Source organism: Rhinolophus sinicus, linkage group LG02 (genome assembly GCF_036562045.2).
Source record: "Rhinolophus sinicus isolate RSC01 linkage group LG02, ASM3656204v1, whole genome shotgun sequence".
NCBI classification, from domain to species: Eukaryota; Metazoa; Chordata; class Mammalia; order Chiroptera; family Rhinolophidae; genus Rhinolophus; species Rhinolophus sinicus.
The window spans coordinates 96,653,316-96,680,661 of record NC_133752.1 but is presented as its reverse complement, the minus strand read 5'-3'; the positions used below and the strand labels follow the sequence as shown (position 1 = coordinate 96,680,661).

The 27,346-nt window shown below is 40.9% G+C and overlaps 1 protein-coding gene across 6 annotated transcripts in view; it reads left to right on the top strand.

Annotated features, from left to right (window-relative positions):
• The first annotated feature begins 3,160 nt into the window (after window positions 1-3,160).
• Window positions 3,161-27,346, top strand: part of PRTFDC1 (phosphoribosyl transferase domain containing 1) — a 95,682-nt gene continuing 71,496 nt past the window's right edge. Inside the window, exons 1-4 of one of the 6 annotated variants that reach the window (XM_074324930.1) lie at window positions 3,542-3,640; window positions 7,004-7,192; window positions 10,936-11,042; window positions 15,806-15,989. In XM_074324930.1, coding sequence (XP_074181031.1) covers window positions 10,939-11,042; window positions 15,806-15,989 — 288 coding nt within the window. In that variant the 5' untranslated portion in view covers window positions 3,542-3,640; window positions 7,004-7,192; window positions 10,936-10,938. Of the gene's footprint in view, window positions 3,231-3,350; window positions 3,641-3,729; window positions 3,750-7,003; window positions 7,193-7,231; window positions 8,551-10,935; window positions 11,043-15,805; window positions 15,990-27,346 lie in introns of those variants that run through there. The other 5 variants (XM_074324931.1, XM_074324934.1, XM_074324932.1 and 2 more) reach the window with 5 other exon arrangements.

Genomic DNA, 27,346 nt, shown 5'->3' with positions numbered 1-27,346 from the left:
ACAGAAATTTAACATCTAAAAAGAATTTTAACTCTTAAATCCTCATAATGCAAGGTTAAAAATAAAGCCTGGAAAGATGAGTTGTTATTCTTGGATATTGGTCCTTGCGAATACTTTTTGTAATACCAAGTATTCTATTATATTACAGTAATGATGTCCAAAGTATAGAAGTGTAATTCAAATGTTATCAAAATATAAAATGATAATAAAATGAATTCCATTTTCAGAAAAGATTTCTTCATCATTCTGTACTCTTCATAGCATGTCCTATATAGGTCTCTGTAGGATGTTCTTTTTTTTTTTTTTTTTAAGATTTTTTTTTATTGGGGAAGGGGAACAGGACTTTATTGGGAAACCGTGTGTACTTCCAGGCCTTTTGTCCAAGTCAAGTTGTTGTCCTTTCAATCTTAGTTGTGGAGGGTGCCATTCAGCTTCAAGTTGTTGTTCTTTCAGTCTTAGTTGTGGAGGGCGCAGCTCAGCTCCAGGTCCAGTTGCCATTTTCTAGTTGCAGGGGGCACAGCCCACCATCCCTTGCGGGAGTCGAACCGGCAACCTTGTGGTTGAGAGACACATTCCAACCAACTGAGCCATCCAGGAGCTCAGCAGCAGCTCAGCTCAAGGTGCCGTGTTCAATCTTAGTTGCAGGGGGTGCTGCCCACCATCCCTTGCGGGTATCGAGGAATTGAACTGGCAACCTTGTGGTTAAGAGCCTGTGCTCCAACCAACTGAGCCATCCGGGAGGCAGCTCAGCTCAAGGTGCTGTGTTCAATCTTAGTTGCAGGGGGCAGAGCCCACCATCCCTTTCGGGACTCGAGGAGTTTGAACCAGCAACCTTGTGGTTGAGAGCCCACTGGCCCATGTGGGAATCGAACTGGCAACCTTCGGAGTTAGGAGCATGGAGCTCTAACCGCCTGAGCCACCAGGCCGGCCCCTGTAGGATGTTCTTGAGTGTGCATTTGTAAGATTCCTGTTATCATCCAAGCAAGTTACATTGTTTTTATTGTGAACCTATTGGGTTTTAAGTTTAAATTAATGGCTTTCTTGGAGATGCTGTGGAGAAAAAGGAACCCTCATGCACTGTTGGTGGGAATGCAGACTGGTGCAGCCGCTATGAAGGCAGTGTGGAGGTTCCTCAAAAAATTACAAATAGAATTACCATATGACCCAGCAATCCCTCTCCTGGGTATCTACCCCAAAAATCTGAAAACATTTATCCATAAAGACACGTGTACTCCAATGTTCATTGCAGCTTTATTTACGGTGGCCAAGACATGGAAACAATCAAAATGTCCTTCGATAGATGAATGGATAAAGAAGTTGTGGTATATATACACAATGGAATACTATGTGGCAGTAAGAAAAGATGAAATAGGAACATTTGTGACAACATGGATGGATCTTGAGATTATAATGCTAAGCGAAATAAGTCAGACAGAAAAAACAGAGACCCATATGATTTCACTGATATGTGGTATATAAACCAAAAACAACAAAAGAACAAGACAAACAAATGAGAAACAAAAACTCATAGACACAGACAGTAGTTTAGTGGTTACCAGAGGGTAATGGGGGTGAAGGGTGGGAGATGAGGGTAAGAGGGATCAAATATATGGTGATGGAAAGACAACTGTCTCTGGGTGGTGAACACACAATGGGATTTATAGATGATGCAATACAGAATTGTACATCTGAAATCTATGTAACTTTACTAACAATTGTCACCCCAATAAACTTTAATTAAAAAAAAATTAATGGCTTTCCTGAGGAAAGAAGATTTATCTACCATTTCCCTGACATCTTCCACAGTGCTTGGGCGTGGCACACAGTTGCTGCTATTTGACTTGTGTATGGCAGCTATATCTGTAATTTATTTTGAAGTACCATTCCCCTACTCTGGCCCCAAACACCCACATCAGTCTCTTATGGATAAATCTGATTTTGCAGCAGTAAGATGGTAAAGTGAAGGCATGGTTCATCAACCACCTGCATCACACTCACCTGTGTCTTAGCCTTGAGTCCCACTACACAGCTTCTCCACCAAAGCCTACAGGGTAGGGTGGTGGTCGGCTCCCCCAAGAGATTCCTATGAACCCTAATGTTTGATCATTCCCCGGGTGAGATAGCATTTTTCAGTTCCTGGAAGTTGTAGTGTTAAGATGGTTCCTGGGCTTGGTGTTTCACAATGAAACATAGGAGATGATCCTTCACCTTTGGGAAACGAGGTGAGAGGCAGACTGTAAAACAGCCCCAAACAAGGACCTCTGACAATACCGAGAGAAAATGTTTACCTGTGCGCTAGGAAACAGTATCACCCAGTTTACAGGAGCCAGGTGACCAGTGTGATGCGTAATCTGAGTGATCCACGGAGCTGTCTTCCTTCCACTGCGCTGGCATTTAGAAGACACTAAGACCAAGCAGTGCTGAGCACAGCCAGGGACCATGTCTGAAGGACTATTTTTCCAACCTAGAGCGACATTAACTGATTGATAACAGTATGCCCCTCAAACCAGGCAAAATCAGCATTCCTCTCTCTGTCTTGTGCCGGAGCCCGAAGATTAACAAAACTGTCTTTTGGAGAGGTGGAGAGGCCCGAGTCAGAGAGCTGTGTTCAGCTGAAGCGCTGAAACCCAGAGCAGGGCCGCAAAGGATGTGGCGGGACAGCAGAGACCAGGGGAATGAATACATACATAAAGGGAAAGCAGGGCCTTGGAGAAACAAAGACCCGGGACATTCACTTGGGGAAGGCTGGGATTCGGGCAGGAATTAACAAAAGATTCATAAAATGATTTCTAATCTGAAGAGAATAATTGCTTTAAACTGCAACCTGAAACAATGAAATCCAACCATCTATTCTTACAAAAAGTAAAGCAGATAACTTGTAAAAAATCTCACCCTCTCCCCCCCCCCCCCCCCCCCCGCTGAATACGGTTAAGAAGAGGCCCTAATTCAAAGCCCAGATATCCTATAATCGCAGTACATTCCAAGGTAAAAGCAATAGCGTGGCTCTTGCAAACTCCTGGTTTGGCAGCTCGAGGATTTAAAAACCACATCCGGGAGCGTTTCATGCACTGCCCTACTCGAGAACGTCCTAGAATGCAGACCTCTTCAAAGGTTTACTTGGGATCAAGAGTGCATACAAATTAGCAGGAAGGACTCCACGACATTGTTAGTCTGAAAGCTGGGAAGACATACTCAGGGTGGCAGGGGACAAGCGAACACTTTCTCTTCCGGTAAAAATCGAGCCGCGGGCAACCACTTTCTCCCGAGTCCCAGGGGGGCGCGGACCAGGAGAGGTCCCCAGCTCGCAGACGGGCGGCGGCGGCGAGGGACGCGCCTGGGGCCTGAGCTCAGGTGGAGCAAGCGCTGCTCCGCAATTGCTCCCGGTGTCCTCACTCGGTGGACCAGCTCAGGAAGGAGATCGGGGAGGGGGCGCCGTGGTGGAGGCGCTGGAGCCCAGCCAGACACCGGTCCGCGGCGAGCTTTCCAGCCCGAGGGCTGGGGGCGGGGCGGCCCCACCCCAACCCCAACCGCCCCGTCCCCTCCCAGATCCTTCCCGCGGCCTTCTTCCCTTCCCGCTTTCCCCAGGAGAAACATGGCCGGGAGCAGTGAAGAGGCGCCAGACTGCGGGCGAGGCGTAGTGGTAAATGCAAACTCCCGATTATTTCGGGCTGAGTCGTGCGCTCCCGGCGCTCTCCCTACCCCTTCCTTCTTGTCAGCCTCCTTAGATTCAATGCCTGAAGTGCATTCGGGTGAGCGCGGGCCGGCCACTGCTTTGTTCTTCCCTCTCGGCGAGGATCGCTTTCGTCCTCAAACCCAGTCCTCCCCTTTCCGCTCCCCCCCCCCCCCCGCGCAATCTGACCAAATACTTAACGTCCCTTCACCCGGTGTTCTCAGTGTCCCCCTTCCGCCTCAACTCCCGCCCCCCAGCCAGGAATCCGCTACTCCAGCGTTAAGCCTGTGTGGTGCTGGGTCCCACTCCTGCCAGCCGCCAGGAGTCACCCCTGGGAGCAGCGTGGGTCTGTGAAGACCCCCGCGGGCTACTCTTGGGGGCCTCCTTCTCTTTGTGCTTGCTCCTGAGTCCTCTAGCCCGGGCCTCACATTTGTTATCCAAAAAGATACTAAGGATTCTTCAAGGCAGCTAAAGTAGCTCAAGTGGATGGAGTTTGAGCTTTAAAACCTGCGCTGGGACCCTGTCTGTAGGGGTCTGTGCCCAAGCTTTAGACAAGCCAGTGCCTCTCCAGCGAAAGTTTCCCCAGTTTCCCTGCAAAAGGGCCACAGCACCAGAGGCCCGTTGAGCGAATTGGAGAGGACGTGTGTAAAATATCAAGTTGTGGGTCCCGACGGTAGGATGTAGGATAATGAGTTTCCAGAACAGAGCCTCTGTACCCTTGGCAATCCCTTGAGGAGTCAGCCAGCCCAGCGGGTACCCATCTCTCAGTGCCCTGGATTCAAATCTGGTCTTGCCCTGTGGCCAGCAACTTCTGCTCATGGCTCCCATGGAGAATGGTTTCTGGAAGGTGGTGATTATTACTGTGTCAGGTTTAATGTAGAACAGTGGTGAGGGTGGCAGGTGGGGCTAATTTACTACATTAAGATTCTTTTTTCAGAGATTAGCCTGTAATTCACGGATAATCTATGATTATGAATGGACTGAATGAGTAAATGGGCTGCGGAAGGAAACACCTCATACTCCAACAGAATTATTTGGATTGAAATGTGTTGCTCAGCTCTTAATTTAACAGCAGGGCAGTTCCTTCTTAAAGGATGAGTTCATTCATTCGACACATTTGATGGTGCTGGGTTCCAGGCCATGTTCTAGGTTCTAGGTATACAGCAGGGAACAAGACAAAGCCCTGTCTTCATGGAGCTTACGTTCTACAGAAAGGTCATAGGCAGGCAGTGTGAAAGCAAATAAGAGAATTTCAGATAGTGATATATGCAATAAGAAAGAAAGAGGAGAACAGAGTGGTTGGAGAAGGGCTGGGGAGCACTACTTTTGCTCAGGTGGTCAGGATGTCCTCTTTTCAGTGACATTTGAGCCAAGATCTGAAGGGTAAGCAGGGGTAGCCCCCCCCCGCCCCCCCGGAAGCTGAGTACTCCAAGACGGCACATACCAAGTGTAAAGAAATCATTACATCCGGAGAAGAAATCATTACACCAAATTTATGGTTTAAAAAACACTCCAATTGCCACGGAGAGGCTGGTCAGGCCTGGGGTTGGGTGGGAGGGATGAAAATGCAAAAAGGGAAACAAGTTCAATTCTGGACAGATTGAGTCTGTAGTGCACATAGGGCCCACAGGTCAGGATGCAACATAGGCAATTTAAAATTCATATTTGGAATTCAGGAGAGTGATTGGATAGATTTGGAAATCATTAGCAAATAGAAAAATATCTGATACTTGGGAGTGGATAGGGATGCCCAGTGAAAATGGAAAAAAATGAAAAAGTACTCTTAAGGGTAGAAACCTGGAAAGTCCCAAATGTAAGAGGCAGAGTTTCCAGGAGAAGCCAGATAAAGAGACCAAGAATGAGTAGCAAAGTAGTAGAGAGCAGGAAGGGTGGTGGGTGCCCAGGGAACAGTGTTTTGTGGCGCCGGGAGTGGGGAGGACACTAAGAGATTATCAAGAGTATTAGATACTACAGAAGGAGCAGGACCAAGATGGAAAAGTGGCCAGTGGATTGAACAATTACAAAGCCATCTGTAAAACAAAGCCATCCCATCAGTAGAATGGTTAAAATATAGCACTCTTATTTAATAATAGGTACTCTTAAAAAGGAGTGAGGTAACTATGACTAATAGGATAGGTAGATTGTTAAAGTCTAAAAAGCAAATGATGGAACAGTGTAAGCCCAATCTGTGTCCAAAAAAGCCTTCAAAAACAAGGCAGTTTTCTGAAAGATGCAGGAAGGTAGTGAGAGGGCCCACCAAGGCTGGAAATAATGCAGAAGGGAGATAGTTCCTGCATGTTTGTCCTTTTCTCCAGTAGAACACAGGATAATTAGATTAACGTCCAGTTGGATATAGGCAGGCGAGGCAAACTCCAAGTGAGTTCAGGGTCAAGGTGCTGATGTGATTCATGTGTGGGATTCTTGGAAACAGAGCTGAGGGGTAGGACTCCATATCTTTCTGATGGTGGAGGGGTAGATGTGAGCCTGAAATTGGCAGCAGCCCTGGTCACAGCCTGCAAGAGAGAGTAGGGGCCCAGAATATGGGACGCCGCAGCAGAGAAGAGCAGAGATTCACTTTTTATATGTTTCCAAACTATTTTTCTCTCTGGGGAAAACCACTTGAAAAATAATGCAAGAAATATTCTGAGCAGCAAAGTATTTTTAACGACTTAGAAAAAAGATTTTCAATGTATCTTCAAATGAGACAAAAGAATTGGAATGAGTTCTGGGATTTGATGTTGTGTGAAATGGCTCAGTTAATGTGTTTGTCACTTCCCCAGCTTGGCCGTGTTTTTGTGTCTTTGAACAGAGAGAGCATTGTTCTGAATAAAATTAGAGCATGTTATCTATGATACTGAAACTATTTAAAGACTTCTTGTTTTGATTTTTTTAAAAGCAGATTAATAACATAATTATCTACAGTTCATAGCAATCTCCATTCCTAACGTTTAGGACTTATTTACAATGCAATTTGCATGCACCATTAAGAATAACAAAGTAAACCAGTAGTTCTTTTATCTCTAATTGTGTTTTATCTCAACCAGGAAAACTTACTATTTTGGACTCTTTGGAAATAAGGCCAGTTTGGATTATATAATAGTTTTAGAGAAATGTATGTCTTCTACTTTTAAATTTACAGCTTTACCTAGAGTAATAAGACTTTGGCAAGGAGGTTGGAAGCACTTCTTTAAATTAAGTAAAATATATAATTTGTAAGTAAACTATTGATGTTTCAGCATATATAAATGGTTAACATTTCTTGCATAAGTACTATAGACTAAGTATGGATAAAAGAACTTTATATCCATTATTTTTCTTATTTAATTCTCACAGTAACCATATGAGGCAGTCCTTGACTCGCCTTTACAGATGAATACACTGAGACTCAGAGACGTTCAAGCGCCCAAGTTCTCACAGTTAGCTACCTCACCTCTAGGTGTGTTGGACTTCTAAGTCCGTGCTCGTAACCATTACTCCTTCTGCCTCTGAGCTGCGGATTACCACTACAGGTTTTATCTATAGGTTGGTTTATTTGTCACTTTCTTATCATTTTTTTCCTTTTTTGGGGGCGTCATTTATTAAGCATTTATTATACACCAGGAAATGTACTAGAACTTCAAGTACATTATCTGTTCTAGTCTTAGTCCTCATAACTACCCTGTATGTAGGTTTTATTGTATCTTATTTAAAGGAGGGGGAAACTGAGTTTCAGAGAGGCTAAGTAATTTCCCTAACACCACAGCTTGTATCAGAGCCGAGCTCTAGGACATGGAGTGGAGAGTAGTCTCTGAGATGTCGCCAGAGCAGAGGGCAGTAAATCATTTGCATAGTGGGAGGAATGGGCACAGAAGACCATCAGTTAATGATGCCACCACCTGGAAGTGCTCCCAGAAGTTGAGAGGGTAGAGTGTGTGGTCTGGAAGGGGAGCCAGAAAGTACTGGTCAGGGTTCTTGTCTGGTCTTTACCTTGGCCTGCCAGTGGGTCTTCTGGAAGCTGCCCATGGGTAGCTGGTGGTTCAGCCGCTGTGGTATTATTGATGGTTACAGCAGGCCTCAGGAGTGGAAACCAGAGTTGCTCTGTGCAAATTCAACAATTTACACCCAGCCAATTTGCTGGTAGAGGCAGGGCAGATGTGATACTCTTCAACTATGCAGATGACATACACCGTTGGCTATCAGTCTACCCATGAATTTCCAGAGCCTTGAACAGCAGTGCTCTTTATCAAATGGAGACAAACCCAGGGTGGAGGCTGGAGTTCAGATAGTTGTGGGTAATCTGTGGATGGAGAATGTGTCATTTATTCCCCCTTTTAACATTTTTGAACACTTACCATATTCCAGGTCAGTGTCCTGGGTACCGGGGATTCAATAATAAGACAGGCAGGGTCTCTGCCAGAGGAGCTAATATTTCAGTGGGAAGAGACAAGACAAAATACACACGCACACACACCACGGGCCACATCCAGTAGGAATACATGCTATGAAGGAAAGTAAAGCTGGGTACGGAGCTACGAGGATGAGTGTGAAGAAGACGGGTGCTATTTTATATAGGTGATCAGAGACTTGGAGGAAGTGAAGGGTAAGCTAGTGGATGGCTGGGGGCAGAGTATTGTAGGCGAAAGAAATGGCAGGTGCAAAGCTCTTGAGGCAGAAACATGTTTGGCACATTCAAGGACCAGCAAGGACAACAGTCGCAGAAGCAGAGTGAGGGAGGAAGAGAGGGAAGCCATGTGAGGACTCTGGATTGTACTCAAAGTGAAATGGGAAGCCCTTGAAAAAAATTGCAGCAGAAGACTGCTATGATACGACGCACCTTTGTAAAGGAGCACTCCAGCTGCCATGTGTGGCCGGGGTGTGTATGCCAAGGTGGAAGCCAGGAGGTGAGTTTGGCAGCTGTGGCAATAGTCCCTGGGGAAATGATGATGGCACGGATGGGGGGAGGCAGTGGAGATGCTGACAGGAGGTCCTGGTTCCATTTTCAAGGAATTGATGATAAGAGTTGCTAATGGGGTGAAAGAACGGAGTCGACCACAACTCCAAGGTTTTGACCTGAGAACTGGGAAAATGAGTTGTCCATTCCTGGGAGGAAAGGATAAATTTGGGGAGCAATAACCACAGGTTTCATTTGGCTGGCATTCCAGAACTTGGGGAGCAGGTGTGGGGTAGAATGACCTTCCAAAATCTGAGCAAAAAGAGAAGTGGTTTTAAATCCCTAGTGAGGAGAAGAATGGAAAGCAGGAGAGTGTCCCAGGATTACGTGAAGTTCAGATGGGTTCTAAAACAACAAAAACCAAACCAGACTGAGGGAGCCAGAGGCTGGAAGGGATAGGAATCTAATCAAGGAACCTGAACGGGAGCCTTTGGGAGACTAGATAGCTGTTAGGGGCACCAGGGATTTGGGAGAGAAGATCAGAGAGCGGAAACAGGCCTCCAGAAAGAAGTGGGGCCTGACCTGAGCTTCCACAAAGGGAGCTGAGCTTGGAATACAGAGGTTGAGGGGGAAGAGAGGAACAGGTTGTAGGTGCAAGACATACGTGAACAGAACACAGCTGGGAAGGATCATGACTTGACTGGAGAGCAATCTGAGGATGGGAAGGGGATGGTGAAGGGAACTGGACTGGAAAATTACGATAGTCTGCGTGAGGAAGGGCCTCGGAAGCTCAACAGAGGCATCTGATGGAAGTGTGCAGGAGTAATTACGAGAACCAGAACCTGCAGTGCAGCCACAGTATGGTTTGAGAATGTGTAATACCTTCGTGTTGCATCCTTCCTTGATGCTCTGAAAGTAACAGTAATACCTTCAGCTTCGTTTTCTTTCCTACCTCTACTGCTTGAACCACAAAACTTGCACATCCCATCCTAAGCAAGAGGAAGGCTTGCTAGCAGTCTTCCTACTACAGGAATAGGCCACTTTTCTGGAGCAACAGTTTCCCAATAAGACTGACTTCAGTACTGACCATAGTACATCCTGTAGCAATTTTTACTAGAAGGACTAGGTGACTCAGAATTTTGGGTCTTCATTAATCCCGGGAGACATGTACTTTTTTTTTTTTTTTTTTTTAAAGATTTTATTGGGGAAGGGGAACAGGACTTTATTGGGGAACAGTGTGCACTTCCAGGACTTTTTTCCAAGTCAAGTTGTTGTCCTTTCAGTCATAGTTGTGGAGGGTGCAGCGCAGCTCCAGGTCCAGTTGCCATTGCTAGTTGCAGGGGACGCAGCCCACCATCCCTTGCGGGAGTCGAACCGGCAACCTTGTGGTTGAGAGGACGCGCTCCAACCAACTGAGCCATCTGGGAGCTCAGTGGCAACTCAGCTCAAGTTGCCATGTTCAATCTTTAGTTGCAGGGGTCAGAGCCCACCATCCCTTGCAGGACTCGAGGAATCGAACTGGCAGCCTTGTGGTTGAGAGCCCACTGGCCCATGTGGGAATCGAACCAGCAGCCTTCGGAGTTAGGAGCATGGAGCTCCAACCACCTGAGCCACTGGGCCAGCCCCGACATGTACTTTTAATAGGTTGTCTTTCCCAGGCCGATGAGGCATTTACATGCCTAGAAATGTAATGGTATATACTATGTTTCCCCGAAAATAAGACCCAGCTGGACAATCAGCTCTAATGTGTCTTTTGGAGCAAAAATTAATATAAGACCTGGTATTATATTATACCCGGTATTATATTATATTACATTATATTATATTATACCTTGTATTATATTATATTGTATTATACCCGGTCTTATATTATTATATTATTATAGTAATAATATAAGACTGGATCTTATATTAATTTTTGCTCCAAAAGACGCATTAGAGCTGATTGTCCGGCTAGGTCTTTCAGGGAAACACGGAATAATATAGTAATGTATGATGATACTGTCTACATTAATATAATTACAAACATGTTATATATATTCATGTTACATTCATGATAATTTTTATAATTTAGACATGTTATATAGTTACACATATGCACTCTTAGAAACAATACTATCAAGTTAGCTATACGACACTGAGTTTATATTTTTATTGCATGATGTCAAGTTTTAGGAAGGGAGTACGTACTCTCTCACTTCAGCTCTAGGTCCTTTATCAGGTTATGTGAAACAAATTACCTGGTCCCATTGAGCTTTTCATAAGTTGACAGAATATAATTTAATGCCATATTGATTATCAGACCTATTCTGTTTTTCAAATGATACTCTTTTTGTGTATTTGTTTTCAAAATTTCCAATGAAAAATATCATAACCAAAATAATTTGATTCACAGATTATGGACGATTGGCCAGGGTATGACTTGAATTTATTCACATACCCACAGCACTATTATGGAGATTTGGAATATGTCCTCATACCTCATGGCGTCATTGTGGACAGGTGAGTGTTACTTCCTGTGTCGGTCTTAGTCCTGTGCTGGGCTGGCTCTCGTGTGAATCGGGCAGTAAATTTTACGACCCTATTCCTGAGTCACTTTTATATAGCAGTGAACAGAACTTATGTAGGACAGAGAATTTGGAATAAAAAGAATCTGTGCTTTAACTGGAACTGTTTACATTTGTCCAGGAGAAATGGTAAGAAGGACATACATACATAAAGTATGACATTACAATAACAGCCTCAAGATAACAATGTCCTGTACAAACTGATGAAAATGGGAGATGGGAAAGCATTGCTTTTCACCTGAGCACCTTTGTCTCACATTTTCCACAGACGCTTGAGTTAACCAGTTAAGAAGTGACCTTTGCTTTCATAGGACACACCCCAAAGCCCTGGCTTTTCCTGCAACTTGCATTTATTTCAAAGCAAATAATGTATCAGAGGTCACCCAGTCTGTGCGATTATATTTTCCAGCCAGTAATAAAGTTTTGGGAATAGGTGTATGTGCAGCTTAAAAAAAATCTGTACAGAACTATTTCTAGAATATGATTTCTACTTATTTCTGACCCATCTACATTGATGTCCTCTGGCTGCTTCCTAGCTGCTTGGCTTTCCAAAAGCCAACACTTTCTCACCTGTTGTAAGCCCCTAAGTCACCCCCATTTGTCCCTTGGTTTTCAGAGAGCCCCCTCCAGTTCGGGCTACCACAAGCGTCAGGATTTATAGGTCATACCCCTTGCACAAAACAGTCCTCATGCCCAGACTGTTACCTTTCCAGGGCCTTTGACAAGGGTCAAATACTTAAGCCTTCACATTTATGTGGAAAGCAAGCTTTGTGTATTTCACAGTGCATTCCCAGGCATCTTAGAGATTCTTCAGAGACCCAGAAATTGGGGTGGTGGGGGGAGTACTGGGGAGTAGGAGCAAATGGAGAGTTGGGCCCTACTCTACCCTTTCCTTAAACCATCGTGCTTCTGCCTCTACTTCACGTGTGTGTGTGCGTGTGTGTTATATCTTTGAGTTAAAATTTAACTGTGAAATAGACCCTCCTCCAAAAGAAAGTTTGAAAAACACTAGGTGGTCACTATTCCCAAGACATTATCTTTCCATCAATTTCTGTCTGTAAGCAAAAGGAAATATCATTCTTTCACTCAAATTCTAAAATTTTCCATTGTATATGCTCTCAAATTATAGTATATTATTAAAATAAGGTCTAGCTTGGGTTTTCTCACGGCCTAAGATGACTTTCTATGGAAAAAAATTCTGATCCTCAGAGGGATAAAACAATTTTGTGATCAAATAAATTTGGGAAATTTTGCATCTCCCAAGTTGCTTAATTTCTGTTGACAATTCATATTAAATATATAGAAATTCCTGAACAAAGAAAGAAACCTGATTGACTTTAACAATGAAACCAACTTAAAACATACATTATTTAATTGTTGATTCAACAGTTGATGGACATTTGGATTTCTAGTTTGGGGCTATTATGAATAATGCTTCTATGAACATTCACATATAATTCTTTGTGTGGACATATCTTTTCATTTCTCTTGGATGGATTCCTTTGAGTGGAATTCTAGGTTTTATGTTGTTTAAGAAACTGCCAATTATTTTCCAACGTGGCTGTATATTTTACGTTTCCACCAGCAATGTATGAGGTTTCCAATTTCTCCACTTGCTTGCCAACATTTAGCATTGTCTGTCCTCCTTCCTGATTATAGCCATTCTAGCAGATGTATAATTCTATCTCATTGTGGTTTTACTTTGTATTTTCCAAATGATTAGTGTGCTTGTTAGCTATTATATGTCTTCTTTGGAGAGATGTCTATTTAAGTTCTTTTGCCAGTTTTTTAAACTGAGTTGTCATCTTATTGAGTTGTAAGAGTTCTTTATATATGTATGCTTGATGCAAGTCCTTTATCAGATATGTGATTTGCAACTATTTTCCCCCAGTCTGTGTCTTGTCTTTTCATTTTCATATTGAGAAATAATGTTGAATGGAGAATTCTATAAGCATCAATTAGGTCCAGTTGATTTATGGTACTGTTCAGTTCAGCTATATCCTTACTGGTTTTCTGCCTGTTGGATCTCAATTACTGAGAGAAGGGTGTTGAAGTGTTCAACTGCAGTAATGGATTCATCTATTTCTCCTTGTAGTTCTATCATTGTTTTGACTCCCTGTTGTTAGGTGCTTACATGTTAAAGATTGTTATGTCTTCTTGGAGAATTGACCTTTTTATTATTATGTAATGCCCCTCTGTATTCCTGATAATTTCCTTGCTCTGAAGTCTGCTTTGTCTGAAATTAACGTAGCAACTCCAGCTTTCTTTTGATTAATGTTAGCATGGTATATTTTGTACATCCTTTTACTTTTAGTCTATCTGTGTCTTTATATTTAAAGTGAATTTCTTCTAGACAACGTATATTAGGATTTTTTTTAATCTACTCTGACAGTCTCTGCCTTTTAATTGGTATACTTAGACCATTCACATTTAAAGTGATTATTGATACAGTTGGTTTAATATTGACCAACTATTTTGTATGCATTGCTCTTTTTCTCTGTTTTTGTTTTTCTTTTGTCTTCCACTCTGTGAAATATGTCTCCCCCACAATGTGTGGCCTCTGATGATGTGCAGTTTATTTTTCTCATTTTTATTTTTAAGCCTCCTTACTAGGGTTCACCCCTCTGTCTGAATAGCTTAGTCTTCAGCATAAGGTTGGTTAGAGATTGTACCCAGGCACCTTGAGCCAGTAAGGCTTCTACTCTCTGCTGATAAATGTATGGTTTGCAGGCACATTCAAATTTCTGGCCTTTTTCAAGTCTTCCTTGGCTTTCATGGGTTTTACATTCTACTGGGTTTTCATGTGTCTCTTCTGCACATGCCTACACACTCCATCATTCAGGGATGTGTGGGCGGTGTCAGCCCACTCTAGTCTCTTCTGCGCATACACATAACTTCTGGTCAATTTGGGATCTGTGACGAGTTTATTGTTTACCCCTCTCCTCTGACTCTCACTTCCCAGAATTCCCTGTCAAATCCCAGACTGGTCTAACCAGTTAGTAGTTGCTCAAACAGGACTGCGAATACAGGAAAGTGGAGCCACCGGCCCTTCCTGTTCACATGCTCCCAACATGGCCGTTTTAGCTGACGGTGCTCCCAGCCAGGTGGGTTCCCGCTGGCAGTGGCCCACTCGGGTTGAGCTACCTTGTTGAGCAACAGAGTCGATGGGGGAGGGACACAACGGGGCATTTTTGGGCAAGAGTGCCACAGACTTGTCCTGTTTCTACCCAGTGTTCAGTGATTTCATGAATAAATCGTTCTCAGTTTGTTGTATGCCTTTGGTTGATTCCAGAGTGCTGAAATGGTTGTTTTTGACAGTTTTGTCCAGCTTTGTAGTTGCTGTTTATGGAGAGGATGTGTTGACCTCCTCACTCCATCAGGATGGAAACGGATGTCTCTGTTTGTAGAGTATCTGGCATGCTGGTGTACATTTTTTGATGATCATATTCTGAGAAACATCGCCTGAAACCATGGTTGCCACTTTATATGTGTATGTGTATATGTGTGTATGCATATGTATACACACACTTATATAAAACATATATAATAGGGTAAAAAAGGTGAAGGGATTCAGATTAGTACAAAATGCCAGTTGTAAAAACAGTCACAGGTATGTAAAGGACAGCATAGGGAATATTGACTATATTATTCACTATATAGTCAGTATTTCCTATGCTGTACTTTGTAATAACTATGTGTGGTGTCGGGGAGGTACTAGAATCATCAGGGTGATCAACTTGTAAGTTATATAAATGTCTAATCACTGTGTTGAAATTAATATAATATTGTATGCCCCCTGTAATTAAAAAAAATTTTTTTAATTAAACATTTTTAAATTAGAAATAAAATAAAAATAAAAGAAACATCAAATCATATAAAATGCATTATGCAATTATATATTATATATGTAGATCACATGTAATATATTTTATATATGCATATGTCTTCAGATCATTCAATTTATCTATTTGAAATCTAATTCTACTTGAGGTGCCAGTGGGAATTTTTTAAAAATGTACTTTAGATCCTGCCTGCGTTCAAGGTTTTAATGTATGGTTGTATGGTCAATGGACTTATACACATGAAGCAATTAGAAAAAAACACAATGACAGTTCCAAATTAGGTATTGGGTGCCAGCCCAATCATTGCATAACTCTAGGAGGCGTCATTCACATCTTGTTCCATGGAAATGCTGTCTACTGGAACTGTACTCTGGGGCACCTTTCACATAGGTAATGTGCTATCTTTGTGAAATATAAGGCAAATGTTATTCTTTTGATAGTTACCAAGGGCTCCTCTAATGTAAGGTGGGTGAGTCATTCTCCATGTCCTTGCTCTCTGCTATAAAGTGAGCGTGATTATCACCAAATGCCATCACAGCATTGCCAGGCTCTGTAGTGATAAAATAATAGCATTCATGATCTTTGACTTTATATTTTACACCTTAAGTATTTTTTGTGATGCAGAGGAGCAAATATGTACTATTGACGATGTGGTTGTCAGAAATATGTTTTGAACACTCTCTCTTTGTCCAACTTGAACAAAGCGTCTTTATCTGTAGGCTTCTGTCTCCCAAGCTCTTCTCCACATTCCCCTGCATAATCTAATATGCATAATACATCACGCATTTTTCTGAAAGGAACAAAAAATACTCTGAAGTGGTTATGGTTTAATATATCTTTTAATCCCTTCTTTCAGAATTGAGCGGCTGGCTAAGGATATTATGAAAGACATAGGATACTGTGACATTATGGTCCTGTGTGTGCTAAAAGGAGGTTACAAGTTCTGTGCTGACCTTGTAGAACACCTTAAGAGCATCAGTCGAAATTCAGATAGATTTGTCTCTATGAAGGTCGATTTCATCAGACTAAAAAGTTACAGGGTAAGTTACTATTTGTTCCATTCTCATTATATGACATTTAGAATGAACAGCTTTATCGAATAATATAAACAACTAATAATGTTATGAAGATGAAGAATATAATTTTTTTTAATTTGCAAGATATCGCAACCTGTAATTCAAGTAGTATTCTTTGGCGGGGGGAGGAGGAGGGACCCTCCTAGCTATTTTCACATATATGGAAAGATGCTTCAGGAATGAGTCATGCTTTCTTTTATGGTTATGAAGTTGAGTGGTTATTTCCTGGTGCCCAGCCTCACAAATGTGTTAAGAATGAGTATTAAGAAAGTCCAGTGAACACTGACATGTTTCTGCCCTGGTTGCCACTGTTGGCCCTGGAGACCTGTATGAGGCTGTCCAGCCCAGAGAGGAGAAGGATAATACCTTGGTGGCTGCAGTCATGGCCCCGAGATAGAGAAGGGAAGCCTGTAGGGACCGTGAATTATCAAGTGTGATGAGACAAGAGCAGGGCACCGCCAGCAGAAGGCCCCTCCACCAGTCTGCCGTGCTCTCTTGGCCGCCACTTAACAGAATTAATGGAGATTATTCTCTAAAAATGTCATCCCTCTAGTCTTCCCCTCTTCTATGACATTACCTTTTGTGATGCTTGAGTCAATATATGGTAAATCATGAAAACTAGCTTACTATTGGGTGAGGAGCTGTTGGAGTCAAAACCATAAAAGTGTTTGCGTTGATTAAACCAGCTTGACACATTTTAATTCACTCTGAATTGGTTTTCTATTGCTGCATGACAAAATCGCCACAAACTCAGTGGCTTAAACCAACACACATTTATCATCTCACAGTTTCTCTGCATCAGAAGTCTGGGCATGGGTTCTTTGCTCAGCGTCTTCCCAGGCTGAAATCGAGGTGTTTTCCTGGGCTTTGATCTCATCTGAGGTTTGGTGTCCTTTTCCAAGATCACCGGTTGTTGGCAGAAATCAGTCCCCGTTTCCCACTGACTCTTGGCTGGAGATGCTCTCAGCAACGAGAGGCTGCTGTCACTCCGGTCTTTGCTTCATGGACTCCTTCACAGGCAGTTCACAACACCGCAGGGGACCCTTTCCATTCACAGAGAGCCCAGTCCCCCTTTTTTAAAGGCTAGCCTGATTAGGTCAGGTTCACCCTGGATAAACTCCCTTTTGGTAAACTCAAAGTCAATTGACTAGTCACCTAATCGTGGGAGTGAATTCCCATGTTACTTACAAGTCTCACCCACGCTCAAGTGGAGCAGATTATACAAGGTGTGTACACCACGGGATGGGAATGAGGCGGGGGCATTTTAGAATTCTACCTTCTACTCTGTCACTCAGTTGCCTCAGCTGCTCTAGAGCAAATGATTTCTTATTTGTTAAGTTACTCTCATTTTCCCTATGACCTCTCAGGCGAGGATGAAGCTATCTTTTGGAGACATCTTAACCTTAACTTTTTGGTTTCATCGTCTCTTGAAACCCCTTTCTCTCTTCAAGTTCCTTTCATTCTGGTTAGGTAGCTGTGCTTTCTTCTTATAAGATTTTATTTTTTCTCATTGACTTGGCTCTGATCCTTATTATATTTTCCCCCAGCAAACAGCTTTTTAAAAATCTTTTACAAATTAAATTCAGATTTATCGAGGTATAATTTACACGCAGAAGAATTCATCTCTTTCAATTTGCAGTTCTGTGAGTTTTGACAATAGCATGTGGTGTTGTAAATCACCACACTCAGGATGTAGAACACTTCCTTACCACAAAAAATATCCTTGTGATCCTTTGAAGTCAACCCAGCCCCGGCAACCACTGATACATTTTCTGTCCTTAGAGGTTTGTTCTTTCCAGAATGTCATCTAACATAATCATATATCATGTAGCCTTAGTAAATCTGTAAATCTTAGCATAATTAATTTGAGTTTCATCCATATTGTTAGGTGTACCATTCATTTCTTCTTATTGTCAAGTAGGATTTCATTATATGGATATACCACAATTTTTAAATCCATCCATTAGTTGGAGGATATTTAGTTTGTTTCCTTTTTGGGGTGATTGAATGAAGCTGCTATAAATATTCACACAGAGGTTTTTGTGTGTACTTATGTCTTAGTTTCTCTTGGGATTTCTAAGTCATATGGTGAGTGTATATAAGAAATTGCCAGATTATTTTCCAAAGTGATGGAATAATTTCGCATTTCCTCCTGCAGTATATTAGAGTTCAGGTTACTCCACATTTTGGCAGCCCTTGATATGCCAGTTTTTCTTTTTTTCTTTATCTTTCCCATTTCAGTAGGTGACAGTATCTCACTGTGGTTTTAATTTGCATTTCCATAATGAATAATGATGTTGAGCATACTTTCTTCGGTTATTTGCTGTTCATATTTTTTCTTTGATGAAGTGTTTTTCAAATGTCTTGCTCATTTTTAAAATTAGGTTGTTTGTTTTCTTATTATTACATTTTGAGAGTTCTTTATATTGGGGGAGTGCAAAAGTAATTGAGGTTTTTGCAATTTTTAACCTCTTAAACTGCAGTTAGTTTTGCACCAACCTAATATATTTTAGCCACAAATCCTTTATTAGATAAAAGAATACATTTTTAAATGTGTTTTGGATATATTTTCCATCCAGTGGGTTTTTTCATTTCCATAAGTGTTTTTTTTCTTTCAAAGAGCGTAATTTTAAAATGTTTATAAACTCTAGTTTATCAAGCTTTTCTTTGGGGGATCATGCTTTTTGTGTATCTAAGTAATCTCTGCCTAATTCTAGGTTACAAAGATGTTCTCCTCTGTTTTCTTTGAGAAGTGTCATAGTCTGAGGTTTAAATCTAGGTCTGTGATCCCTGTTGTTTTAATTATTACGGTACAGGTCAAGGTCAAGGTTCTTTTTTTTTTGCAAGTGAATGTCCGATTGTCCTGGATCAATTGACTATATAAGTGTGGGTCTATTTCGGAACACTCTGTCCAGTTCTGTTCCTCTGTTGCTTATCCTTTTGTCAGTACTTCACCGTTACTGTACTGATCACTGTAGCTGTATTAGAAGTCTGGAAACCAGGTCGTGTGTGCCCTCCAACTGTGTTCTTTTTCATAACTGTTTCACCTATTCTAGTTCTTTGCCTTTCCATATAAATTTTAAAATCATGTGTGTTGATTTCCACAAAATAACCTGTTAGAATTTTTATTGGGATTGCTTTCAATCTATAGATCAATTTGGGGAGAATTAACATCTTAACACTATTTAGTCTTACAATCCCCGAACAGGGTACATTTTCCAACTTATTTAGGTCTTATTTAATATCAGTATTTTGTGCTGTTTCAAGAGTCAGATCTTAGACATACTTCTTAGGTTTATACTTAAATATTTAATGTTTCATGGTCCTATTATATTTGGTAAGTTTTTCTTTGAATTTTAATTTCCAATTGATTATTGCTAGTGTATAGAAATACTGTTGATTTTGTATATTGAAAACTATGACTTTTCAAACCTCTTATTAATTCTAATAGCTTTTTATACATTCTTTTGGATTTTCTGGGAAGATAATTTCTTCTGTGAATAGAGATGGTTTTACTTCTTCCTTTCTAAATTGTATACTGTTTATTTCTTTTTACTGCCTTATTGCCCTGGCTAGGATTTCCTATACAATATGGTCAATCTTGCTGAAACTAACAGCATTGTAATCCATGTCAGATTAAACAATACTGCTATCCTCGTTGTCCCTTTCTCTAAACATCCTCTCTATTTTATCACTATTTTAACTTAAAGGCACACATTCTAACACTTCTTAACAATCATTAACTTATTACTGCAATTAACTCCTGTTTATGTGATGCTAGTTCAGAACAGATATTTGCATTTGTAAAACTCCTGTAACATTGTGATCATTATTGCTACATTTAGACTGATATTTTCAAAGCAATGTATTGTTCCTGGGGATAGAGATGTGGGGGTCCCCTACCCAGGGTTCTGATGAAGGAGAAAGGCAATACTAGACTTTAAACCTTCGGACACATCATCAAAATGGCGGTGTGAGGTGAGCCTCTGTAAAGCTCCCCTGGAATTTACAACTAATCGAACAACAATAACTCCACAAAGGACTCCTTGTACAGCAGACAGGCAAAACAAAGAGGCCTACTACTGAATTCACCTAAAGGTGGGCGAATCGTGTGAGCGGGGGAGGGAAGGGAGAAGTGCAGAAACGGAGCTGCGGGGGCACAGGATGCAGAGCTTGCTCGGTGCTCCGAGCTCACTGAATCCCGGAACTACCGCAGCTGCCGGAGAGGGAAGAACTCGGACTGCTAGGGCTCTGCTTATGGCCCACAGGGCTGAGGGGGCAGCATATAACACGGCTGAACCCAACGCTCATGGCAAAGACCTTGGAGAAAAGACTGAGGGAAGAAAGCTGAAAACGGTGGTTTAAACCCTCACTGCCAAGCAGAGAACAGAAGCCTTAGGCACTGAGAGTAGATGCCCCCTCCCTACCCTTCCAGAGCTCACCCCACCCCGACCTGCCCGGTGCTAGAAGCCGAACAGTAGTAGTGTCAGATCAAAAGAACACAATATTTGCTGTTCTGAGAACTGTGGTCCTCAGACACAGATTCGCAGCCCAACTAGTTCCGGCAAAGGGGAGGGTGCTGTGGAAGCAGGACCGGCTGTGGTGGTGGTCGCTGCCATTGCTCTGGGCCACCTCTCACAACTCACCCCACCCCTGGCCCCACCTATCTGGGCGGATCCCTACAGCAGTAAACAGAACTGCTGAAACATACGGGCTCTGAATCTGCTGCAGGAAGAGCTTTGGAACTTCAAAAGCTCTCCGCATACCCACACAGACACTACGCCCTGTGACCCAGGTGAACTATTAACAGAGGAGAAGCCCATCTCCCAGGGAATCCCCCCATTGTGTGAGAAGCTGGAATAGTTCAGAGAAAACATAGCACTACCGTGTGAGAGAAAAAAAAAGGCTGCAGTCGGAGAGAAAATAAAACATTCTACCAACAAGTACTGGAAAACAAAAGAAAGACCTCTTCCTATCAACCTGTTGCAGAAGCCACTCCTGTAGATGTCTAGGAAGAGAAATAATAAATCAGTAATTGCCATGAATAACCAAGGCAACAAGACAGCTCAGAAAGAAAGTGAAAAGTCTCCAGAAAAGGAACTTAAAGATATGGAAATATGTGACTTAAATGACAGAGAATTCAAGATTGCAGTTCTGAAAAAACTCAACGATATGCAAGAAAACACAGAAAGGCAGTTTAATGAATGCAGAAACACAATCAAAGAACAACATGAACAATTTACAAAAGAGATTTAAATTTTAAAAAAGAACCAAATAGAATTTCTGGAGATTAAGAACTCAATAGAACAAATTAAGAATGAAATAACCAGCTTAGGTAGTAGAGTTGACCAGATGGAAGAAAGAATCCGTGACATCGAAGATAGAGACCTGGAAATTACACAGATGGAAGAAGAAAGAGACTTGAGGCTTAAAAGAAATGAAAGAACTCTACAAGAACTTTCTGACTCCATCAGAAAGAGCAATATAAGAATAATTGGCATTCCAGAAGGGGAAGAGAGAAGGGAACAGAGAATATATTCAAACAAATTGTTGATGAGAACTTCCCAAACTTGTGGAAAGAAATGGATCCTCGAATCCAACAAGCAAATAGAACACCTAGTTACCTCAATCCCAACAAGCCTTCTACAAGGCACATTGTATTGAAGCTGTCTAAAATCAACGACAAAGAAAGAATCCTCAAGGCAGCCAGGGAAAAGAAGACGGTAACCTACAGAGGAAACCCATTAGATTACAAGCCAGCAGGGAGTGGAACCAAGTATTCAACTATTGAAAGAGAGAAATTATGAGCCAAGAATAATATATCCAGCAAAGATATCCTTTAGATATGAAGGAGGAATAAAGACCTTTCCAGACATACACAAGCTGAGGGAGTTTTTTAATGCACTACAAGAAATACTAAAGGAGGCTATTCAACCACCATCAACAGGGACAATTTGTGGCAACCAAAACATTAAAAGGGAGAGAGTAAAGGCCTGAACTCAGATATGGGAATGGAGAAAATAAGTGTGCTGAAGAAAATGGAATACTCTAAATATCAAACTTTCTTTTACATAAACTTAAGGGTAACCACTCAAAAAAAATCCAGAACTGAAATATATAATGTAATAAAAGAAGAAACAGAGGGAAACATCATAGAATACCACCACATGGAAATAATAGACAAAGACAAAAAGGCAAAGAAACAATGGAGACACAGCCTTACCAGAAAACTAAAGATAGAATGACAGGAAATCCTCACATATCAATAATCACCCTAAATGTAAATGCTCTGAACTCACCAATAAAAAGGCACAGAGTGGCAGATTGGATGAAAAAACTAAACCCAACCATATTCTGTCTCCAAGAGACACATTTCAGCTACAAGGGCAAGCATAGACTCAAAGTGAAAGGGTGGAAATTGACACTCCAAGCAAATGGTACCCAGAGAAAATCAGGTGTAGCCATAATGATATCAGATGAAACAGACTTCAGGGTGAAAAAGGTAACAAGAGACAAAGATGGACATTTCATAATGGTAAAGGGGACTATACAACAAGAAGACATAACAGTCATCAATATTTATGGCCCAAATCAGGGAGCACCGAAATATTCCAAGCAACTACTAACAGGACTTAAATGCATCATTGACAGCTATGGATAGATCATCCAAACAGAAAATAAATAATGAAATAGCAGCCCTAAATGACACATTAGATGAAATAGACATAATTGACATATATAGAGTAGTTCATCCTAAAACATCAGACTATACATTCTTTTCTAGTGTACATGGAACATTCTCAAGGATAGACCATATATTGGGACATAAAATCAGCCTCAGCAAATTTAAGAAGATTGAAATCATACCAAGCATATTCTCTGATCACAAGGCTTTGAAATTGGATATCTACTGCAAAAAGAAAGCAGGAAAAAACAAATACGTGGAGATTAAACAGCATACTTTTAAAGAATGACTGGGTCAAAGAAGAAATTAGAGGAGAGATCAAAAGATACATAGAAACAAATGACAATGAAAATACATCCTACAAAAATTTTGGGGATGCAGCAAGCAAAAGCAGTTTTAAGAGGGAAATTTGTATCATTACAGGCCTATCTCAAGAAACAAGAAAAATCCCAAATAAATAACCTCATGTTACACCTTAAAGAACTAGAAAAAGAAGAACAAGTGAAACCCAACGTCAGCAGAAGAAAGGAAATAACAAAATCAGAGCAGAACCAAATGAAACAGAGAACAGAAAGACAATGGAAAAAACTTAATGTGAAAAAGAGGTAGTTCTTTGAAAACATTAACAAAATTGATGAACCCTTGGCTAGAGTCACTAAGATAAAAAGACAGAAGACACTGATTAACAAAATCAGAAATGAAAAAGGGGAAGTTATCACGGACACCACAGAAATACAAAGGATCATCCAAGAATAATATGAAGGACTATATGCCACCAAATTCAACAACCTAAAAGAGATGGACAAGTTCTTAGAAACATATAGCCTTCCAAGGCTGAACCATGAAGAACTGGAAAATCTAAACAGACCGATCACCCGTAATTAAATTGAATCAGTCATCCAAAACCTTCCCAAAAGCAAAAGTCCGGGACCAGATGGCTTCACTAGTGAATTCTACCAAACCTTCAAAGAGGATCTAATACCAATCCTGCTCAAAGTCTTCCAAAAAAATTGAAGAAGAGATAGTACTCCCTAACTCATTTTATGAGGCCACCATTACCCTGATACCAAAACCTGGTAAGGACAACACAAAATAGGAAAACTACAGACCAATATCTGATGAATACAGATGCAGAAATCCTGAACAAAATTCTAGCAAATCGAATACAACAATGCATTAAAAAGATTATTCATCACGACCAAGTGGGGTTCATCCCCGGGGCACAAGGATGGTTCAACATCCGGAAGTCCATCAGTGTGATACATCACATAAACAAAATAAAGGACAAAAATCATATGATTATATCAATTGATGCAGAAAAAGCATTTGACAAGATACAACATCCATTTATGTTTAAAACACTGAATAAAATAGGTATAGAGGGAAAATACCTCAACATAATAAAGGCCATAGATGATAAGCCCTCAGCTAATCTCATAATTAATGGTGAAAAACTGAAGCCCTTTGCTCTACGTTCAGGAACACGACAGGGTTGGCCCCTATCACCTCTGCTTTTCAACATAGTGTTGGAAGTCCTTGCCAGAGCAATCAGGCAAGAGAAAGAAATAAAAGGCATCCAAATTGGGAATGAAGAAGTTAAATTATCACTCTGCAGATGACATGATGCCATATATGAAAACCCTAAAGACTCCACCAAAAAGCTATTAGAAACAATCAACGAATACAGTAAAGTTGCTGGCTACAAAATCAACGCACAAAAGTCCATTGCCTTCCTATATACTAACAATGAAATCTCAGAAAAAGAAATACAAAAAACAATTCCTTTTGCAATTGCAGCAAAAAGAATAAAATACCTAGGAATAAATTTAACCAAGGATGTGAAGGACCTATATGCTGAAAACTATAAGACATTTTTGAAAGAAATTGAAGAAGACACAAAGAAATGGAAAGACATTCCGTGCTCATGGATTGGAAGAATCAACATAGTTAAAATGGCCATATTACCCAAAGCAATATACAGATTTAATGCAATCCCCATCACAATCTCAATGGCATTTTTTAAGGAAATAGAACAAAAAACCATCGGATTTGTTTGGAACAACAAAAGACCCCGAATAGCCAAAGCAATCTTAAGAAAAAAGAACAATAATGGGGGTATCACACTCCCTTACTTTAGCTTGTACTACAGGGCTACAATAATCAAAACAGCATGGTATTGGCAGAAAAACGGACACATAAACCAATGGAATAGAATTGACAACCCAGAAATAAAACCACATAAATATGGACAGATAATTTTTGACAAAAAAACTAAAAACATACAATGGAGGAAAGACAGCCTCTTCAAAAAATGGTGCTGGGAGAATTGGATAGCCACGTGCAAAAGAATGAAACTGGACTGCTATCGGTCACCATGTACCAAAATTAATTCAAAATGGATCAAAGACTTAAGCATAAGACCTGACACAATAAACTGCATAGAAGAAAACATAGGTACTAAACTTATGGACCTTGGGTTCAAAGAGCATTTTATGAATTTGACTCCAAAGGCAATGGAAGTAAAAGCTAAAATAAACGAATGGGACTATATGAAACTTAAAAGCTTCTGCACAGCAAAAGAAACCATTGACAAAATAAAGAGGCCACCAACTGAATGGGAGAAGATTTTTGCAAACAGTGCCTCCGATAAGGGGCTAATATCCAAAATATACAAGGAACTCATGCAACTCAACAACAAAAAACAAACAACCCAATTGAAAAATGGGCAGAGGACCTGAAGAGACATTTCTCCAAAGAGGACATACAAATGGCAAATAGACATATGAAAAATGCTCAACATCACTAATCATCAGAGAAATGCAAATCAAAACCACAATGAGATATCACCTCACCCCAGTCAGAATGGCTATCATCAACAAGACAAATAGTAACAAGTGTTGGAGAGGCTGTGGAGAAAAGGAACCTTCATACACTGTTGGTGGGAATGCAGACTGGTGCAGCCATTATGGAAGGCAGTGTGGAGGTTCCTCAAAAAATTACGAATAGAATTACCATATGACCCAGCAATCCCTCTCCTGGGTATCTACCCAAAAAATCTGAAAACATTTATACATAAAGACACGTGTGCTCCAATGTTCATTGCAGCTTTGTTTACGGTGGCCAAGACATGGAAACAACCAAAATGTCCTTCGATAGATGAATGGATAAAGAAGTTGTGGTATATATACACAATGGAATACTATTCGGCGGTAAGAAAAGATGATATAGGAACATTTGTGACAACATGGATGGATCTTGAGATTATAATGCTAAGCGAAATAAGTCAGACAGAAAAAGCAGAGAACCATATGATTTCACTGATATGTGGTATATAAACCAAAAACAACAAAAGAACAAGACAAACAAATGAGAAACAAAAACTCATAGACACAGACAATAGTTTAGTGGTTACCAGAGGGTAAGGGGGGTGGGAGGTGGGAGATGAGGGTAAGGGGGATCAAATATCTGGTGATGGAAGGAGAACTGACTCTGGGTGGTGAACACACAATGGGATTTATAGGTGATGTATTACAGAATTGTACACCTGAAATCTATGTAATTTCACTAACTATTGTCACCCCAATAAATTAAAAAAAAATCTTCATCACCTTCATCCATTCTCACACACTGTGTATTTTAGCTTTTGTCTCACACTTAAATCCTGTTGGATCCAAGAATGATGCGGTGTCTTGTTTCTTCCCTTCTTATTAAATGTCCTTTTCTTTCTCTTGTCTATTACCGTGGTGACACAGATCATTTCCTGGGAGATTACCTGAGATAAAAGCCTACCTGTTCACTCAGAGCTAGATTTTCCCCCAATTAAATATCCTCAGGAATGGATGGGAAAACGATGTTTATAGTCTGGGGTATGACAGGAACAGCACATACACTGTCCTCATCCAGAGATGAATTAATGGCTATGTCAGGTTAGGCTGGAGCGGACCATCCCTTTACTTACTTGAGCAATTTCAACATTCCTGATGGCAGAGACCTACTAAAAAAAACCACAAAACTAATAAACATCACCAAATACAGGGAATAGGATATAGGATTAGGTCATCTTCCTCTGAGGGTGTTTGGTGCTCCTCCATGCCTCCAAACATATTCAGAGGAAACAGACATCTGAAAACATCTCAGCAGAAACAATGGCTACTAAAGTATTCTTTTTCTTCCTTTAGAAATTTCTGGAAGGTGATCAGGACTCTTTTCTATTGTGGGTGCTGGTCAAAAGCATTTGTGTAGTTTTACTCTCTCCTACCCTTCTGCTCTGATTCTTTTTCATTTCTTTTTGGAGGAAAAAAAGTTGAAAGTTCAGTTTACTCAGAGGCAATGTTTCACTTATTTTAGCCTTTCATAAGTTACTTCAGGAACTCTTTTTCCAGGAGAGATCTTGTTGTTTGATGCCCTCCACTGTTTACTAAGGGACCTTCCGGAGGGATGGCTGGCTCCAAACATCTTTGGGCTCTAGGCAAATTGACTTGTCTTTATTGTTGTATTAAACTTCCCATAAAACATGAAATGAATTTGCATGAATGATAGCAGTCTAGACAATGATTATTTAGAAATTAGCATTAGGCTAATTCACTGGAGAGCATGGCAAACATACTCCTATTATTTAATGAAATAATGACTGACT